This window comes from Cydia strobilella, chromosome 11, assembly GCF_947568885.1.
Source record: "Cydia strobilella chromosome 11, ilCydStro3.1, whole genome shotgun sequence".
Taxonomy (NCBI): Eukaryota; Metazoa; Arthropoda; class Insecta; order Lepidoptera; family Tortricidae; genus Cydia; species Cydia strobilella.
Genome location: NC_086051.1, coordinates 6,918,438 through 6,932,189, shown reverse-complemented (window position 1 = coordinate 6,932,189; position 13,752 = coordinate 6,918,438). Strand labels below are relative to the sequence as shown.

The 13,752-nt window shown below is 38.1% G+C and overlaps 2 protein-coding genes across 2 annotated transcripts in view; one reads left to right on the top strand and one right to left on the bottom strand.

Annotated features, from left to right (window-relative positions):
* The first annotated feature begins 1,553 nt into the window (after nt 1-1,553).
* On the top strand, nt 1,554-3,693 carry LOC134745453 (p21-activated protein kinase-interacting protein 1-like). The gene is made up of 3 exons (XM_063679495.1): nt 1,554-1,705; nt 1,795-2,086; nt 2,527-3,693. Exons 1-3 carry the CDS (start codon nt 1,637-1,639, stop codon nt 3,330-3,332), a joined length of 1,167 nt encoding a protein of 388 aa, XP_063535565.1. The 5' UTR covers nt 1,554-1,636; the 3' UTR covers nt 3,333-3,693.
* Nucleotides 3,599-13,752, bottom strand: part of LOC134745677 (uncharacterized) — a 39,105-nt gene continuing 28,951 nt past the window's right edge. Inside the window, exons 30-35 of the mRNA XM_063679795.1 lie at nt 13,465-13,657; nt 10,786-10,878; nt 10,616-10,706; nt 9,566-9,724; nt 6,548-6,678; nt 3,599-5,838 (exon numbers count right to left, since the gene is read on the bottom strand). Coding sequence (XP_063535865.1) covers nt 5,602-5,838; nt 6,548-6,678; nt 9,566-9,724; nt 10,616-10,706; nt 10,786-10,878; nt 13,465-13,657 — 904 coding nt within the window. The 3' untranslated portion in view covers nt 3,599-5,601. The remainder of the gene's footprint in view (nt 5,839-6,547; nt 6,679-9,565; nt 9,725-10,615; nt 10,707-10,785; nt 10,879-13,464; nt 13,658-13,752) is intronic.

Genomic DNA, 13,752 nt, shown 5'->3' with positions numbered 1-13,752 from the left:
TTGATAAAATACTGGTGAATTGTTCTGTAATCGGCTGTAATAGCCGCTCTGAGCAAAAATATGAGATCATAACCTTTCACACGTAAGTACGGTATTTTACACCTTCCTCTTAACGCAATATGTGAGAATAACATCGTAAAATTACGTTACACTCAAAGCAATGTAGAATCAAACGATTTCAATAAAAATATCACAATTATTTACGCAAATTAACAAAACATTATTTGTAAAATTATCCGCCCAAATTACGTAGGTAGGTAGGAGTCTGAGGTCAACCATTCTTAAACTTCCTCTTAATTTAGCTGCATAACAATCATGTTAGGGATACCAAATGAAAATATCATAATTTTATGGGTAATTTTGACCTCGAAGTTTTGTCGTACTTCTAATTCCAAAAAATAAATAAACAAATGTTGTGAAGATTAAATGTGGTGTACATTAATTGGTGTGATTGTGATTTGTGATTTCTTTAAATTAAAACCCATAATACATTTTATTTTACGTTTTATTTACTAAACATGTTTAGTTTTGTACTACCTGCGCGAATTATAGGAGGTATTTCATTGTTTATACGCCTAAAAAGAACGGCCCATTGACATTTTATTTAAAAAAAATTTAATACCGTCAAACTAGCTAACTTTGCCTCCAGGGTAATCGCCCCAACGTAATATCAAATATTGGGGTAATTTTTACCAATATGGTATCCCCACGTTTATGACGTCATCTATGTCTATCCCTTACGGGCGCACGCGTATAGCTGGTCTATGTAATGCTAGGTCTATGTTCCGAACAATATAAATAACAATGGTATATACAAATTAAAAAAATAACAAATATAGTTTGTCAAAGGACTGTCTCATTTCAACCATAGACAGAGAGAATCATACTATCTTAGATTAGTACTAGCACTATATATTATACTACTCTTTGACTAGCACCCAATAGAAAAGGATGAATATAGTTTTTTTTTACCAACTATAGTATTTTATTCCATGATTTAAATTACTTTTTATATACACTTAATCACTTATTGAAATAAATATATTATACTTTAAATTTGCAAGATTTTAGAAATGTATTATCGTCAGGTTAGTCCAAAGAGTAGTATAATATATATGGGTCGACTATTATTTATTTTGCCCACATACATACTTATACCTAATTAGAAATTTAATTTAATTAATACAAAAAAATACCAAAAAATAAATAAATCCTTAAAGTAAAAATTATAGTTGGCCAAGCAAATCTTGTCACTCTTGTCAGTAGAAAAAAAATATAGGCGCAAAAGGATATCGTCCCATAGAAAATTTGAATTTCGCGCCTTTTTCTACTGACAAGATTTACTTGACCAACTATATAAACTAAACTTAAAAATTACATAAAACTACAACTAAAACTATAAATAAAAAACTGTCTAGCTCTTGGGTTATGCAAAGAGTAGTATAATATATGTTATATGGGTTAGTCTTTGTTTCATATTTACTTCTGAACGAAAACGTCAAATGAAGCTTTGACACTTTTCGTCATCGTCCTGTCAGTCTGTCAATGTCAAAAGAAACGTGCACTGTTGAGGTTGCGATTTGCGATTAGTTGCGATGTTCTTTTTCTTATAAAATATACTGTCTTGTATTTTATAATGGACGAAATAGTAGTCGGCACCTATGAAGGTTTTTTGCTAGGATATTCACTTAGTTATGAAGATGAGGTAAGTAAGCTAGTTGGAGCATCAGCAATGTCATGTCAATATTTTCTGGTTTTTCAAAGCATATAATAGAATAATACAATTTCTTGCAGAGAAGCAAAATTAAACAAACCTTCGCGACACATTCACATACTGCTTCAGTGCGATGTGTGTCCATAGCTGGCAAATTTTTAGCTTCTGGTGGCACTGATGACAAAGTAGTGGTCATTGATATGAAGTCCCGAAAAGAGCACACTGTCCTCATGAATCACGATGGTACTGTAAATACTGCTGCTTTCACACACAATGGGACACACCTCCTTACTGGGAGCGACGATGGATCAATTATTGTGACGAGAACTGGCAATTGGCAAATTGAGAAAATATGGAAGAAAGCTCACCAAGGTAAATTAATACTGCCCGTTTGTTTTTTAGGCTAAGCATATTAATGGTGTCAACATTATACCATTTGAATGCCTTGGCTTAGTTCCTTAACCACTTAAGACAGGACTTCTTAAACTTAGAACCTATTAAATTCTCTATACAACATTAATCTCTTTCTCAAGCTATTTTTTAAATGCACCAGTTATCTGGTCTCATACTATATTATCACAACCCCTTTACAAAACCTGGGGTATGCAAGCCCCACTATTAGAGACCTGGTTTAAGAGTTGCGAGGTATCATACCAACAGCATTGAGAGTGCTTATAAGTATTATGGCATCACCTTCATTCTTTCAAGTATACCTATTTATCATTTTCAATCAACATAGCACATTATAAGTTTGTTAATATTAATAGCTCATGTTATTATGAACCATCAGTGACCATATGCTTTTCTTTCAGGATTTCCTGTTACTGATTTAGCAGTACACCCATCTGACAAACTAGCTCTTAGTATAGGAGGTGACAAGACACTAAGAACTTGGAACTTAGTAAAGGGTCGTCCTGCTTTCACTATAAATCTTTCCAGCAAGGGTGTAACTTTGCCTACTGAAATTAAGTTTTCACCCACTGGTGACAGATTCTCCCTAATTCATGAACAAAATGTAGATGTGTGGACTATAAGTAAAGCGGGAATTGAGAAACAAATAAAATGCACCACTAAACCAACATCAGTACAATGGGTATCTGATGAAAGGATGTATGTAGGATTGGACAATGGAAATATTATATCCTTTACTGTCTCCGATACTCAAGCTCAAACTTACAAAGCCCACAAACAAAGAGTGAAGTGTCTTCATTACAATAATGATGTATTATATTCATTATCTAGTTCAGGAGAAATTAAAGTTTGGTCAGAGAATGATTCCAAATTAAGTGAATTAAGCTCACATAATGCTGCTTGTAGAGTCACCTGTGTGACATTGAACAGGCAAAGCCAACTTATTAAGAAGGAGGAGAAATTAGATGAACACGTTGAAGCAGAGGAGAGTATTGAGCGGACAGAGGAAAAAGATGAAAGCGATGTTTCTGATGAGGATGGACCTAAAGCTCCATCACCACCATCAAAGAGGAAACCAGGAGCCTTTGTAACTATCAGTTATGGAAATGATGAAGATAAAAAAGATGGAGGTGCCCCACCTAAGAAGAAGTTTAAGAAAAAGAAAAGAAATAAAAATAAAAACAAGAAAAATAAAGTAGTTGAATAATTAATGTACTTTGTTTGTTAATTGAATTTACCAATAAAAATATAAATAATAAAGTTTGAGTAAAATAAATATACTAAAAATAATTTAGATGAAAGTTAATAGCCAGGTTAAGAGGTAGTAACCCTTTCAACAACAAGATCTAAAATCGTCATGAGGATAAACTTCATTAAGGGTTGTAGGTACCCTTGTAGCTAAAGATTATTTATTATCAGGTATGTTGATGAACGAGTTACAACATGCAAAATAAGAAAAAAAGAAAACACACATTACCACTGCAGACTATATTTTCACCATCATTTTAGGAAATGTACATGATGTTCACATTGATCATAATTGATAGTAAAAAACAATATGATGTAGACTTTGGTTTGTTTATTTAATTATAAATAAAAAAATCTCTCCCAACCGCACACCCAAATACATAAATAATAAACTGTAAGACACAATAAATTAATTTGGTCCCAAAATAAATATTAAATAATTTAAGGAAAATTTAAATTAAAAAAATCAACAATTATAAACAGTACTGATCAATTTTGGCAATTGTTAATGGACTTCCTACTTATATTATTCGTTATTTCTTAATTAAAATAAATATCCTAAATGCACAATGTACATTCAGTCATACAGTTATGAAGCACGCCGCCAGTCGCCGCGCTCGCACCCGGCTTATTTACACGAACGATACAGGTGGCTACAGAACCGAACATACACACGTGAATAATTGAATACACTATGCGGCCGAGGCTGCTCCCTCACCGTGGGCAAGTTTTCACATTTGTACAAGCTCCTATAAACAGTTGTTGTGAGTGGATGCAGTCTCAGCCATTATTAAACTTGCCTAAGAAAACTATAAAGCCAGACTTATATTTTGATAACTCGTACAGAAATATCAAGAGAAAATTTCACTGGAATGTATTTATTTCAATGAATATAAGTTATAATAATCATCATTACGATTTCATATGATAATCATTTTATTTGATTGCGCAATGAATAAAAAAATGCAGTGTGGTTGAAAGACATAAGTAACAACTTGAATGAGATGAGATCACATGCTCGATGAATGTCAAATGTAATCTATGTAATTTAAATATCTTACTAACACAGCAGCAACGTCGCTCTAACGACCAGTCGCTATACAATACTAAGTACATTTTGTGCAAAGTTATTTATTTTCAAATTCATGCCGAAAATAACCAGTTTCTGTCTGAAAAATAGAACCTTGCAAAGATTACAAACCTATAGTTGTTACTGCGATAATATACAATTTCATTGACAATTCATGAATAGATACAAATTGAACATTACATAGTTTATCTTATACATGTATTTCAAAAATCTTAGAAGAAAATTAGCAGACTTTCGAGCAGTTTACGATTGATCTTATGACTAGATTGAGCCAGTGATTTCCAGCATTTCCATACTTCACAACAAACTTGAAGAAAACTGACACAAATAATACCGCGTAGGAACGATAAAAGAATTAAGTTGTAGGAAAGAACTGACGTTGAATAAAAACATACAGAGATAAGTTAGGTTAGACAGTCTAGATAAATGCTTTCTACTTGTCCTGTTTCGTATTCACTTACATCTAAATTTCGATTATTAGTATTTCTTCGTTCGACTCTACCCTACCCTCATTAAACTCTAAGCTATAAGTCAGATGGCACTCTCTATGCTATCGGACACAGCTTTTGCTTCACCCCGACCCGCCAGTCTTCAGAGCCAGTCGCCCAGTTGCCACAATAAATTAGTTCAGTAAAAGAAAATCATACAGTAAATAGAGCTAAAGAAGAATTACATTTGTCGTAATGTTGTTTTTATGATGTTATCTCGTGCGCATAAGTGTTCGTTGTTTTTAACAATAAGTCTTTATGTTCACAGCAGATGCACTAAGGTTTAATAGCGTTAACAAGAATCCACTAAGTAAACGTAATACTTCTTCATTTTTAACCAATGGAATTGAAGAGAGAAAATATAAGAGATCTAGTACCACTTTTTTAAGTTACAACGACGTTATTCCTAATCAAGTGAACAGCCGATCTTACTTTCGACGTAAGATTATCTACTGCTCAAGTAACTTATATTAGTGGTTTATTTACTATAACAGAAGACATATTACGGTCACATTTATTACATCATAAAACATAAAGCATCCATGTGAGAAAGAGACAAATACTATACCTTTTGTGTGCCTCGCAATAAATGCAACCATTACAGTAGAAGAGTGTTAAAGCGTGTACGCGACTGACCCTGGACGACTGGCCTATTTCTTCTTGGCCTTCTTCTCCGCCTTCTTGAGGGCCTTGAGGTGTTTCTCGTGCGCCTGGCGCAGCTCCTTGAGGCGGCGCTTCATGCGGCGGCGGTCGTCGCCGCCGAGCCCGAGCAGCTTGAGGTCGGCGGAGCTGAGCGCCAGCAGCAGCGCGCCGTCCACGCCGCGCGCCGCGAACGCGCTCGCGTGCCGCTCCAGGCCCTCGCCTAGGCCCGACACCCACTGCCATACCTGTACACGATATTCAATGTTACAGCATTTCTAAATATGTTATTCAAAAGCTGATGTATCGCCGCGGACCAAGTATATAAAGCATTAAATATTAACCAGACGTTCCTTCTCGTCATCATCTTCCTAGCGTCTCCCGGCTTTTTGCCACGTTTCAATGGGAGCCCGGGGTCCGCTCGGCAACGAATCGCAAGAATTTGCGGAGGCATTTTTACGAAAGCGACTGCTATCTGACCTTCCAACCCAGAGATAAAGCTAGGCTTTATTGAGATTAGTCAGATTTCCTCACGATGTCAAAGGATACAGATGGAGAATAATAGTCTGTAGACGAAAATTATTAGCACACGACTTCCGTCATACTCCTGTACGTGTGTAGGTCGGCCTGTAACATGGCAGTCCTTAACCTTTTCGACGCCGTGTCAAACAAAAACAATCATCCAGACGCCACCGTCACCGAAGTGTAACTGAAATTGAACTTTATGCATATGCATGTAGGTCTATGTTGCTTTGTGGTCTATGACCGATTAATCTGTCTTTGGCGTTGAACCTACGGTGCGTATATATCGGTAATTGGCGTCCAAAAGGTTAAATAGATGTCGGCAACTTACCACATTATTATTCAAAACGTCGGGACTTAATCGCGTAAAATAAGTTTTAAGTCGTTGTGAATAATAATGAGTAAAAATCGTGAAAGTTTAAATCAGCAACTTACCTGCTGCTTGCTCCAGTGCGTGACGGGGTGCGGCGACAGCGGCGCGGGCGACAGGCTCGCCTCGGACACGGCGCTGGACAGCGGCTGCCACGGCACCTCGCCGCCGACTACGCAAGCCGGAGCTTTCTTCACTATAACATGCCCATTTCATTGTCAACACGCGGCTATAGATTGGGACCCAACTCTCAGACGGAGTCGAGACTTGGGCCCCTGTCCGCCCAAATAGCAGCCACTTTATTGGAATAGTTAAGTTTTTATAGGTATTAAGCGCTTTAGTAATAAAACGAACAAATTATGTACTGACTATATACCATTAAATTAAATCCTCAGTGACGGTATTAAACGAAAAAGGTCAGGAAGGTAATTAATAGTAAATGATCTAGAACTTGTTGTATACTGCTCGTTGTACGAGAGAAAACAGATTCTACATAATTCTAGCACTACTTATTTAAGCGTGACTTATATAAATGTGACTCCTCGTACAAAAATAAAACGTGGTTAAAATAGATGTTTTAGTTCATAGGTACTAGGTATAGAACGGTTAGCGATTACACCGCTAAATGTACAATGAGTAAGTACATACCACTAAAGCTCTCCTACTCACAAAATAATTATCACGCTGTAAGGGGTGTCACAATTAATTAGCCACCGATCGTAAAAGATATAAGATTTTATCTCATAATGAAAATATTTCTGTGCTGGCGCGATGACAGTTATTTATTTATTTAATCTTTATTGCACAAAAGAAAAAACCTTACAGTACAAAAGGCGGACTTAATGCCATAAGGCATTCTCTACCAGTCAACCTTAATTATGACACTAAGAAAATCAGTGTAGTAATTTAATCACTGTCTACAGTCTTGTAGAGCTCAAAATAAGTCTTCAAGAAAAAGATTCCACCACCCAGGCGTAACACAAAACGTTTTGCGAAGAATGAGCAAGATTATGAGAGTGAAGTGATTTGTGCATGGCAAAAGCGTGCGAAAAAGGAAAATGCGGAATCAAAAATAAAAACTCTCGACAGCTTTTACCATTTAACCTACCACTGATAGTTTACCAGAATAAATAAAGGTGAATTATGGATTATAACGTATATCTAGCGGTCAGTAGCGGAAGGCGGTAATAGACAGAAGCATGTCGAATAATACACAGCAAAGGTATACTAAGGCTCGATTGCACCAAACCGTCTGCCACCGTTAAAGCGTTCGCTAATTTTTATTGTATGGGAAGTTTCATAGATCTCTGCTGCGTGACGTTGATCAGTCTGTTAACTGTGGTTGGTGAAACTGTCCCTAAGACTTTAGAATAATAACCAAATCTATTCAAGAATACCACAGCGTTCATAATGGGAATTCAAAGGTTAGGTTGTAAGTTGGATATGGTCCAAATGACTACAGGTTTTGGATATCAAGCGGGACGATTTTACTTCCGTCCCAAAAAGATGCCAACCATATTTAACCTTTTGAACGCCAAGCATTGACGTAACTCGACGTGACACCGCAATGAAGCAAAATAAAACCTTAGAGAACAATAGTGATTACAAAACAGGATATCGATATTTTCACTGATTTCGTTTTTGACATACTTAGATTAGAAGAACCACTACACAGGTGTTTTACAATATAATATTAGATAATTCTGGCTTTTAGCTCTACTAAAAACCTTTAAATAACGTATTTAAATATCAAAATGTACTTGTAACTTCCACTCAAATCTCTCAATAATGCCACATCACTACTTGGTGGTGACGTCAGGCATCGGACGTGAAGTGCCGTCATGGGCGCACGGAACACTGATAAGCGCGCGTTACTCAGAGATGTGCAAACCCGTTGTCGATTATTATTACCTACTAATTAGCAAACTGCAGTATCGTTACAATAAAATAAATGCATAAGGGGTTACATTATCACAAAAGGTCAGTACCGTCTTTCAAACCAAGTTGTTTAAATTAAGCACGAAAACAAGTACCGTAACAGCACAAATAGCAGTTATTTTAGCAAAAACAACTCCTATTACAAAATGTATGGGATTAAGCCATATCTATGATTGATGGCGCTAGCGTGTTTGTCGGAACTGCGCGAAACGATTTCTATTAGGAGATTGTTACTTTCATATAATAATATTATTCCTCCATGACTCGGTCACATCACTAGGCGACGTCAAGTGCCGTTTTTGGCGTGGCTAGCTATGCTATTTACCGGGTAAGTCGTATTATAACATAATGTTGTTTTTTTTTAACTTTCTATTCATAGTTGAATTGTAATAAAGTTATACAATAAAGTAGCAGGGCAAAATAAAATAATGCAAATACAAACAAAGAAATATAGTTATTTATTAAAGAGTCTTTGATAAATTAAGTTTGGACGGCAAATGACGTCGGCGGCGTGAGTGGCACAAAATGTCGACGACGTGATTTACCGTCTTTGGCGGTCAAAAGGTTAAATAAAATAAATATACTTTTAGAAAATCGCGATCCTACACTTTATAAATGAGGAATTAGCGTTACAGAAACCAGAAGCTAAATCCGCGTTTGTAAGTAGGTATTAGGCCGATTTTTTATTTGTTGTCGATTTTTAGGGTTCCGTACCTCAAAACGAAACCCTTGTAGAACACTCGTGCGTCTGTCACAGCCCATGTTCTCCAAAACTACTGGACCAACTAAGTTAAAATTATGTACACACATGTAAGTTTGTGACCCAAAGACGGACATGTAACGTAACTTAAACAAATGAATTTTAAACATAGGGGCCATTTTTGGGGGGTAAATGAGAAAATTAAAAAAATAAGTTTTTTTAAACTATATCGTGTTACATATGATTCGGCGTCTAATTAAAATTAGATAAGAATTCAATACCTACTTCACGGTTCTACATTCGCCATACGAGAGGTTCAACAAGCTGTGACTAACTGACTATATACAGCATCCTGCAGATATCTACAACCAAGGATCTCGTAAGAAACAAGCAACTGAATAGATAATAAGTACCGCTGTATCAACCGTCGGACACGGACACAAACCTCTGGCGTTGGCCTCGCTGACGGCCTGGCGGATCTCGTCGACGAGGTCGTTGGTGAGCTGCACGGGGTCGGGCGGCGGCGCGGGGCCCGCGGTGGCGAGGCGTCGCTCGCGCTCCGCCAGCACCTGCTTCAGCTGCTCCGCCAGCGACGCGGCCGGACCTTCACCCGGGATCACTTAGGACCGTACCAAGGAATCGTGGGAATGTCCCGTACAGACGTCATTTATGATCATTTTAGGCATACAAATTTTATTTTTCTATGATATAGGAGCTCAAAAATGCTTAGAAAAATGAAACATCGATTAAAACTAACGCGAATAGACATAATAACATGCGTTTGTACAGGACAGCCCCGTGGAACATTCCTTATCTACACTTTACGACTAAACCCAACCTAATACTTTCTAATGTAGACGCTACGGCGCTTTGTTTAATCAGCTATTAAAGGCATTCCGACATACAATTTCATATAAACTCAACTTAAATGAATGAAATTATGTATTCGGAATCAACAGTATGCTGATAATTGTAAATGAAATTGACAACTATGATCTAAATACGACTCTATACTGGAGAGTATAATAATGTTAGAACATCCAGTTTACCATGAATATGATTATATAGTTAATCAAATCAAGCGCCATATTTACGACATAGAATGTCTTAAATCACGGTATTATGTATATCTCGTTTGAGTATGTCGAATGTGTAAGGTTTAGTCGTGGTATGGCGACAGTAAAATGAGGTAATGCTGTGGCAATGGTGAAGATGCGTTAAACACAATCACAGGGGTTTTCATTCAGTATGCTTGTGCACATGCGTATTTCATGTGCAAATCTTTCAAACGTGTATAGTATACAGTATATGTTATGTTGGTGTAGGTATCATATCGTAAAGGTTTTTTTATTTAAGTATAGATTGTAATATCTTTGAATGTCAATATGATTATACGAGCACAACATAAAAAGCAAGCAGTAAATCACGCTTGACTTTACTTTTTGCTGCCAGCCTTTCTTAGCAAAAAAAAGAAACATAATTACATATTACATACCTGTCAGTTGGTGATGCCGGTGGTCTCTTGAATATACCGCGTCGTCAGTCGCGCTCCCCACAGAGCTACCACAGCTTTGCCTCTCTCGTTGCTATTTAAATAAAGATGCGTTTAGTTGGTATTCGATTATTAACTCTTAAAGTCAGCGGATAAGGTACAAAGTTACTTACAGAGGGTGCTCCTGTGTGTGTAGGCGCTCCCGATGTGGATTCACTAAGAGATTCGTCCGCGGAGTCGTTATACGAGTCGTCTAATCCGTCATACTGTAAAAGAATATTGAAAACTTATATTTTTCAGTTCCAGGGGTTCTTCAGGCTCTTGGATGGTTTAATGCGATCAATTTCCCTTTTTACACAAGCTTTTATTTAACTTGCTCTGTTAGTATGTAAGTTAGTGTGGGTCATATTTTGGAAGCTAAATTTTACCCACTTCCTGATTTCCGATTGAGCTGAAATTTTGCATACATATGTGTGGGATTATGTTAGGCCTCTTAATAAAAACCAAAGTAACATTTGACTTGTTTTATTTAAATAAGATAAACTAATTTTAAGAAATATTTTAACACTTTAGGCACGTTCGCTCGCTCACCATTCAAATCGTTTTCCCCGTCCCTTTCGCACCTCTTGTCATCCTTCTCTCTCCCTTACGTTCCGTTTCACGCTATCCTCTTACGTTCCATTCCTACATTCTCGGCTGTCCTGCGCATCATTATCTGCCCTCAGATAAACTTCACACGTTCATTCATCTACGCATCATTCATTCAACATCATAAAGGTAAGTACATGGTAAGTATCTTAACTCTATTGTACATCTGCTTTGTACCATGCTCTCATATAAAAAGTTACAATTAATTTAATCACATCTGCTGTAAATTACACATCTAAGGAACTTCAGCATCTTAACATGGCACATTAAACATTTACTGAAATATAGGAAATCTAGAAAACACTGTTAATATTTTTAACTCTCATGGTACATTTGAAACATATTGGAAACAGCTGACAGCATAAGTAACATAGAAACATTTTACAACTTGAACATTTTAGCTGCCTTTAAACTTTAATCAAACACAACATAACATAGCAAAATATGCATCTTAACTTAACATTTAGGAACCAAGAATTTCTTCAATGAGATCAAGTCTATATGCAGAAGGTCCGTCTTTTATACAAAAAAAAACATTTCACGCCGCTAGTACATGTTACCGCCAGATGATTTTCTTCACCACATTTATAGCACCTTTTTCGACCTGACGATGACGATGACGATGAACTATGCTTCGTGTCTTTTTCTATCTTGTTAGGTTTAGCTTCTTTGTCTTCTTTCTTCGTTTTAGTCTTCATTTTTTCATATAAAAGCAACTTCTCCTTGAGTACGGGATAAGTAGTTGCCCCGTATAATATAGCTTTATTAGGTTCGTAGTCCGTAATGCCGTCAACGATGTATTGTATCGCGACGTAATCCGGAAACCTAGCTCGCTTGCCGAGCTCCTTCATGATGAGCATATATTGGTAGAAGGTCTCTTCTCTCCTCTTTTTTCTGTTGCCCATTAGCTCGTGCATCTCTTTGGAGTTAATGGAGTCCGGGAACTCTTTAAGCAATGCCGCCTTGAGTTCGTCATATTTCTTAAAGGTTTTCTCGGATTGTAACCATAACGCCGCCGTGCCCACCAAGGATCTTCGCGCCACCACGAGCTTCTGAGCCTCCGTCCAACTGAAAATTTCTGCATTGTCTTCTATATCTTGCGCCCATTTCGACGCCGTGTGCGCCTTATCGTCGCCGCTGAACTTCGTAATGCTGTCCGTCATGGCAGCGAGATTTAAAAGACTAATTGTTTCGGCCGCCATTTTCTCGTCTTGAATTTCCGCCTGTAGAATATTCAAAATGCTTACTTCTTCTTGATCGTCGTACATCAACTTCGTTTTTCGTCTTCTTTCGTGTGTTGGAATGGAGAACGATCTTCTTTTTGCCGTCTTTGCTGTACCGCCGCCGTCTTTCGCCGGTACGTTGTGCGCGACCACGTGCCACCGTCGTTCAACTATTTGGTTTTTAGAGGCAATCCCGGACGAGCCCCCAAAATTATGTGGGATTATGTTAGGCCTCTTAATAAAAACCAAAGTAACACTTGACTTGTTTTATTTAAATAAGATAAACTAATTTTAAGAAATATTTTAACACTAGGCACGTTCGCTCGCTCACCATTCAAATCGTTTTCCCCGTCCCTTTCGCACCTCTTGTCATCCTTCTCTCTCCCTTACGTTCCGTTTCACGCTATCCTCTTACGTTCCATTCCTACATATGTAAATCGTATGACAATGAAATATTATGATGACATGGAGCTGATCTGAAGATGGAGACATAGAGACATGGCCATGGGAACTCTGTGATAAAACAATTTAACGCAAACTAATTGTGTTTTGGGTTGTTAGCCGTATTAGTTGCCTGTGGAAAGAAAATTAGTCGACAAAAGCTTGTACCAAAAATGTTTTTTTTTACCAAAAACTTAATTATGTTGCAATAGAAAATGTACACTCTTTGTCTCTATTAATAAGCGGCCCGTTTTGATTGGTCTCAAGAGTACGCGTGTATATTAATGGAGCTGTTCGTCGCTGAGCGGGTGCGACGTGTGGTGGCGATGCGATGGCGCGCGATGTGCCGATCCCGACGTATATAATAACGGCCCGCCTATCGCCGTTGCACGCTCGACGCTAACGCCGACTGCCATACATAGGTCAAAACAAGTGACGGTCGGCGTCAGCTTTGAGCATGCCCGTTCGGAGCGTGCGTTCCGTGGTCCTCGGGTAAGTGTGTGTGTGTGTGTGTTTGTGTGTGTATGTGTATATACTAACGGAGCTGGCGTTGCTGAGCGAGTGCGGCGAGTGTGGCGCGTGGTGGCGGTGGCGCGCCAGGTCGGTGCGCGCGCGGTGCGCCGACGTGTCCAGCAGCGGCCCCCCGCGGGGCACGGCCGCGTCCAGCTCCAGGGATGCGCCACCGCTCGCCAACGCCACCGGTGCCGGTGCCGGTGCAGCTGGTGTGGGAGCGCTGCAAATATACGCCTTTATTATTATGTTTACAGGTTTGCCAAAAGGATACGAGTTTTTCTTGCTATAAAAACACAGAACAACGCCGAAATACTG

Excerpts from the sequence above, each read along its gene's own strand:
- LOC134745453 (XM_063679495.1), top strand. The coding sequence starts at position 1,637 with ATGGACGAAATAGTAGTCGGCACCTATGAAGGTTTTTTGCTAGGATAT. Across the intron at positions 1,706-1,794 it reads CACTTAGTTATGAAGATGAG|AGAAGCAAAATTAAACAAAC; the intron begins GTAAGTAAGCTA and ends AATTTCTTGCAG. Across the intron at positions 2,087-2,526 it reads ATGGAAGAAAGCTCACCAAG|GATTTCCTGTTACTGATTTA; the intron begins GTAAATTAATAC and ends CTTTTCTTTCAG.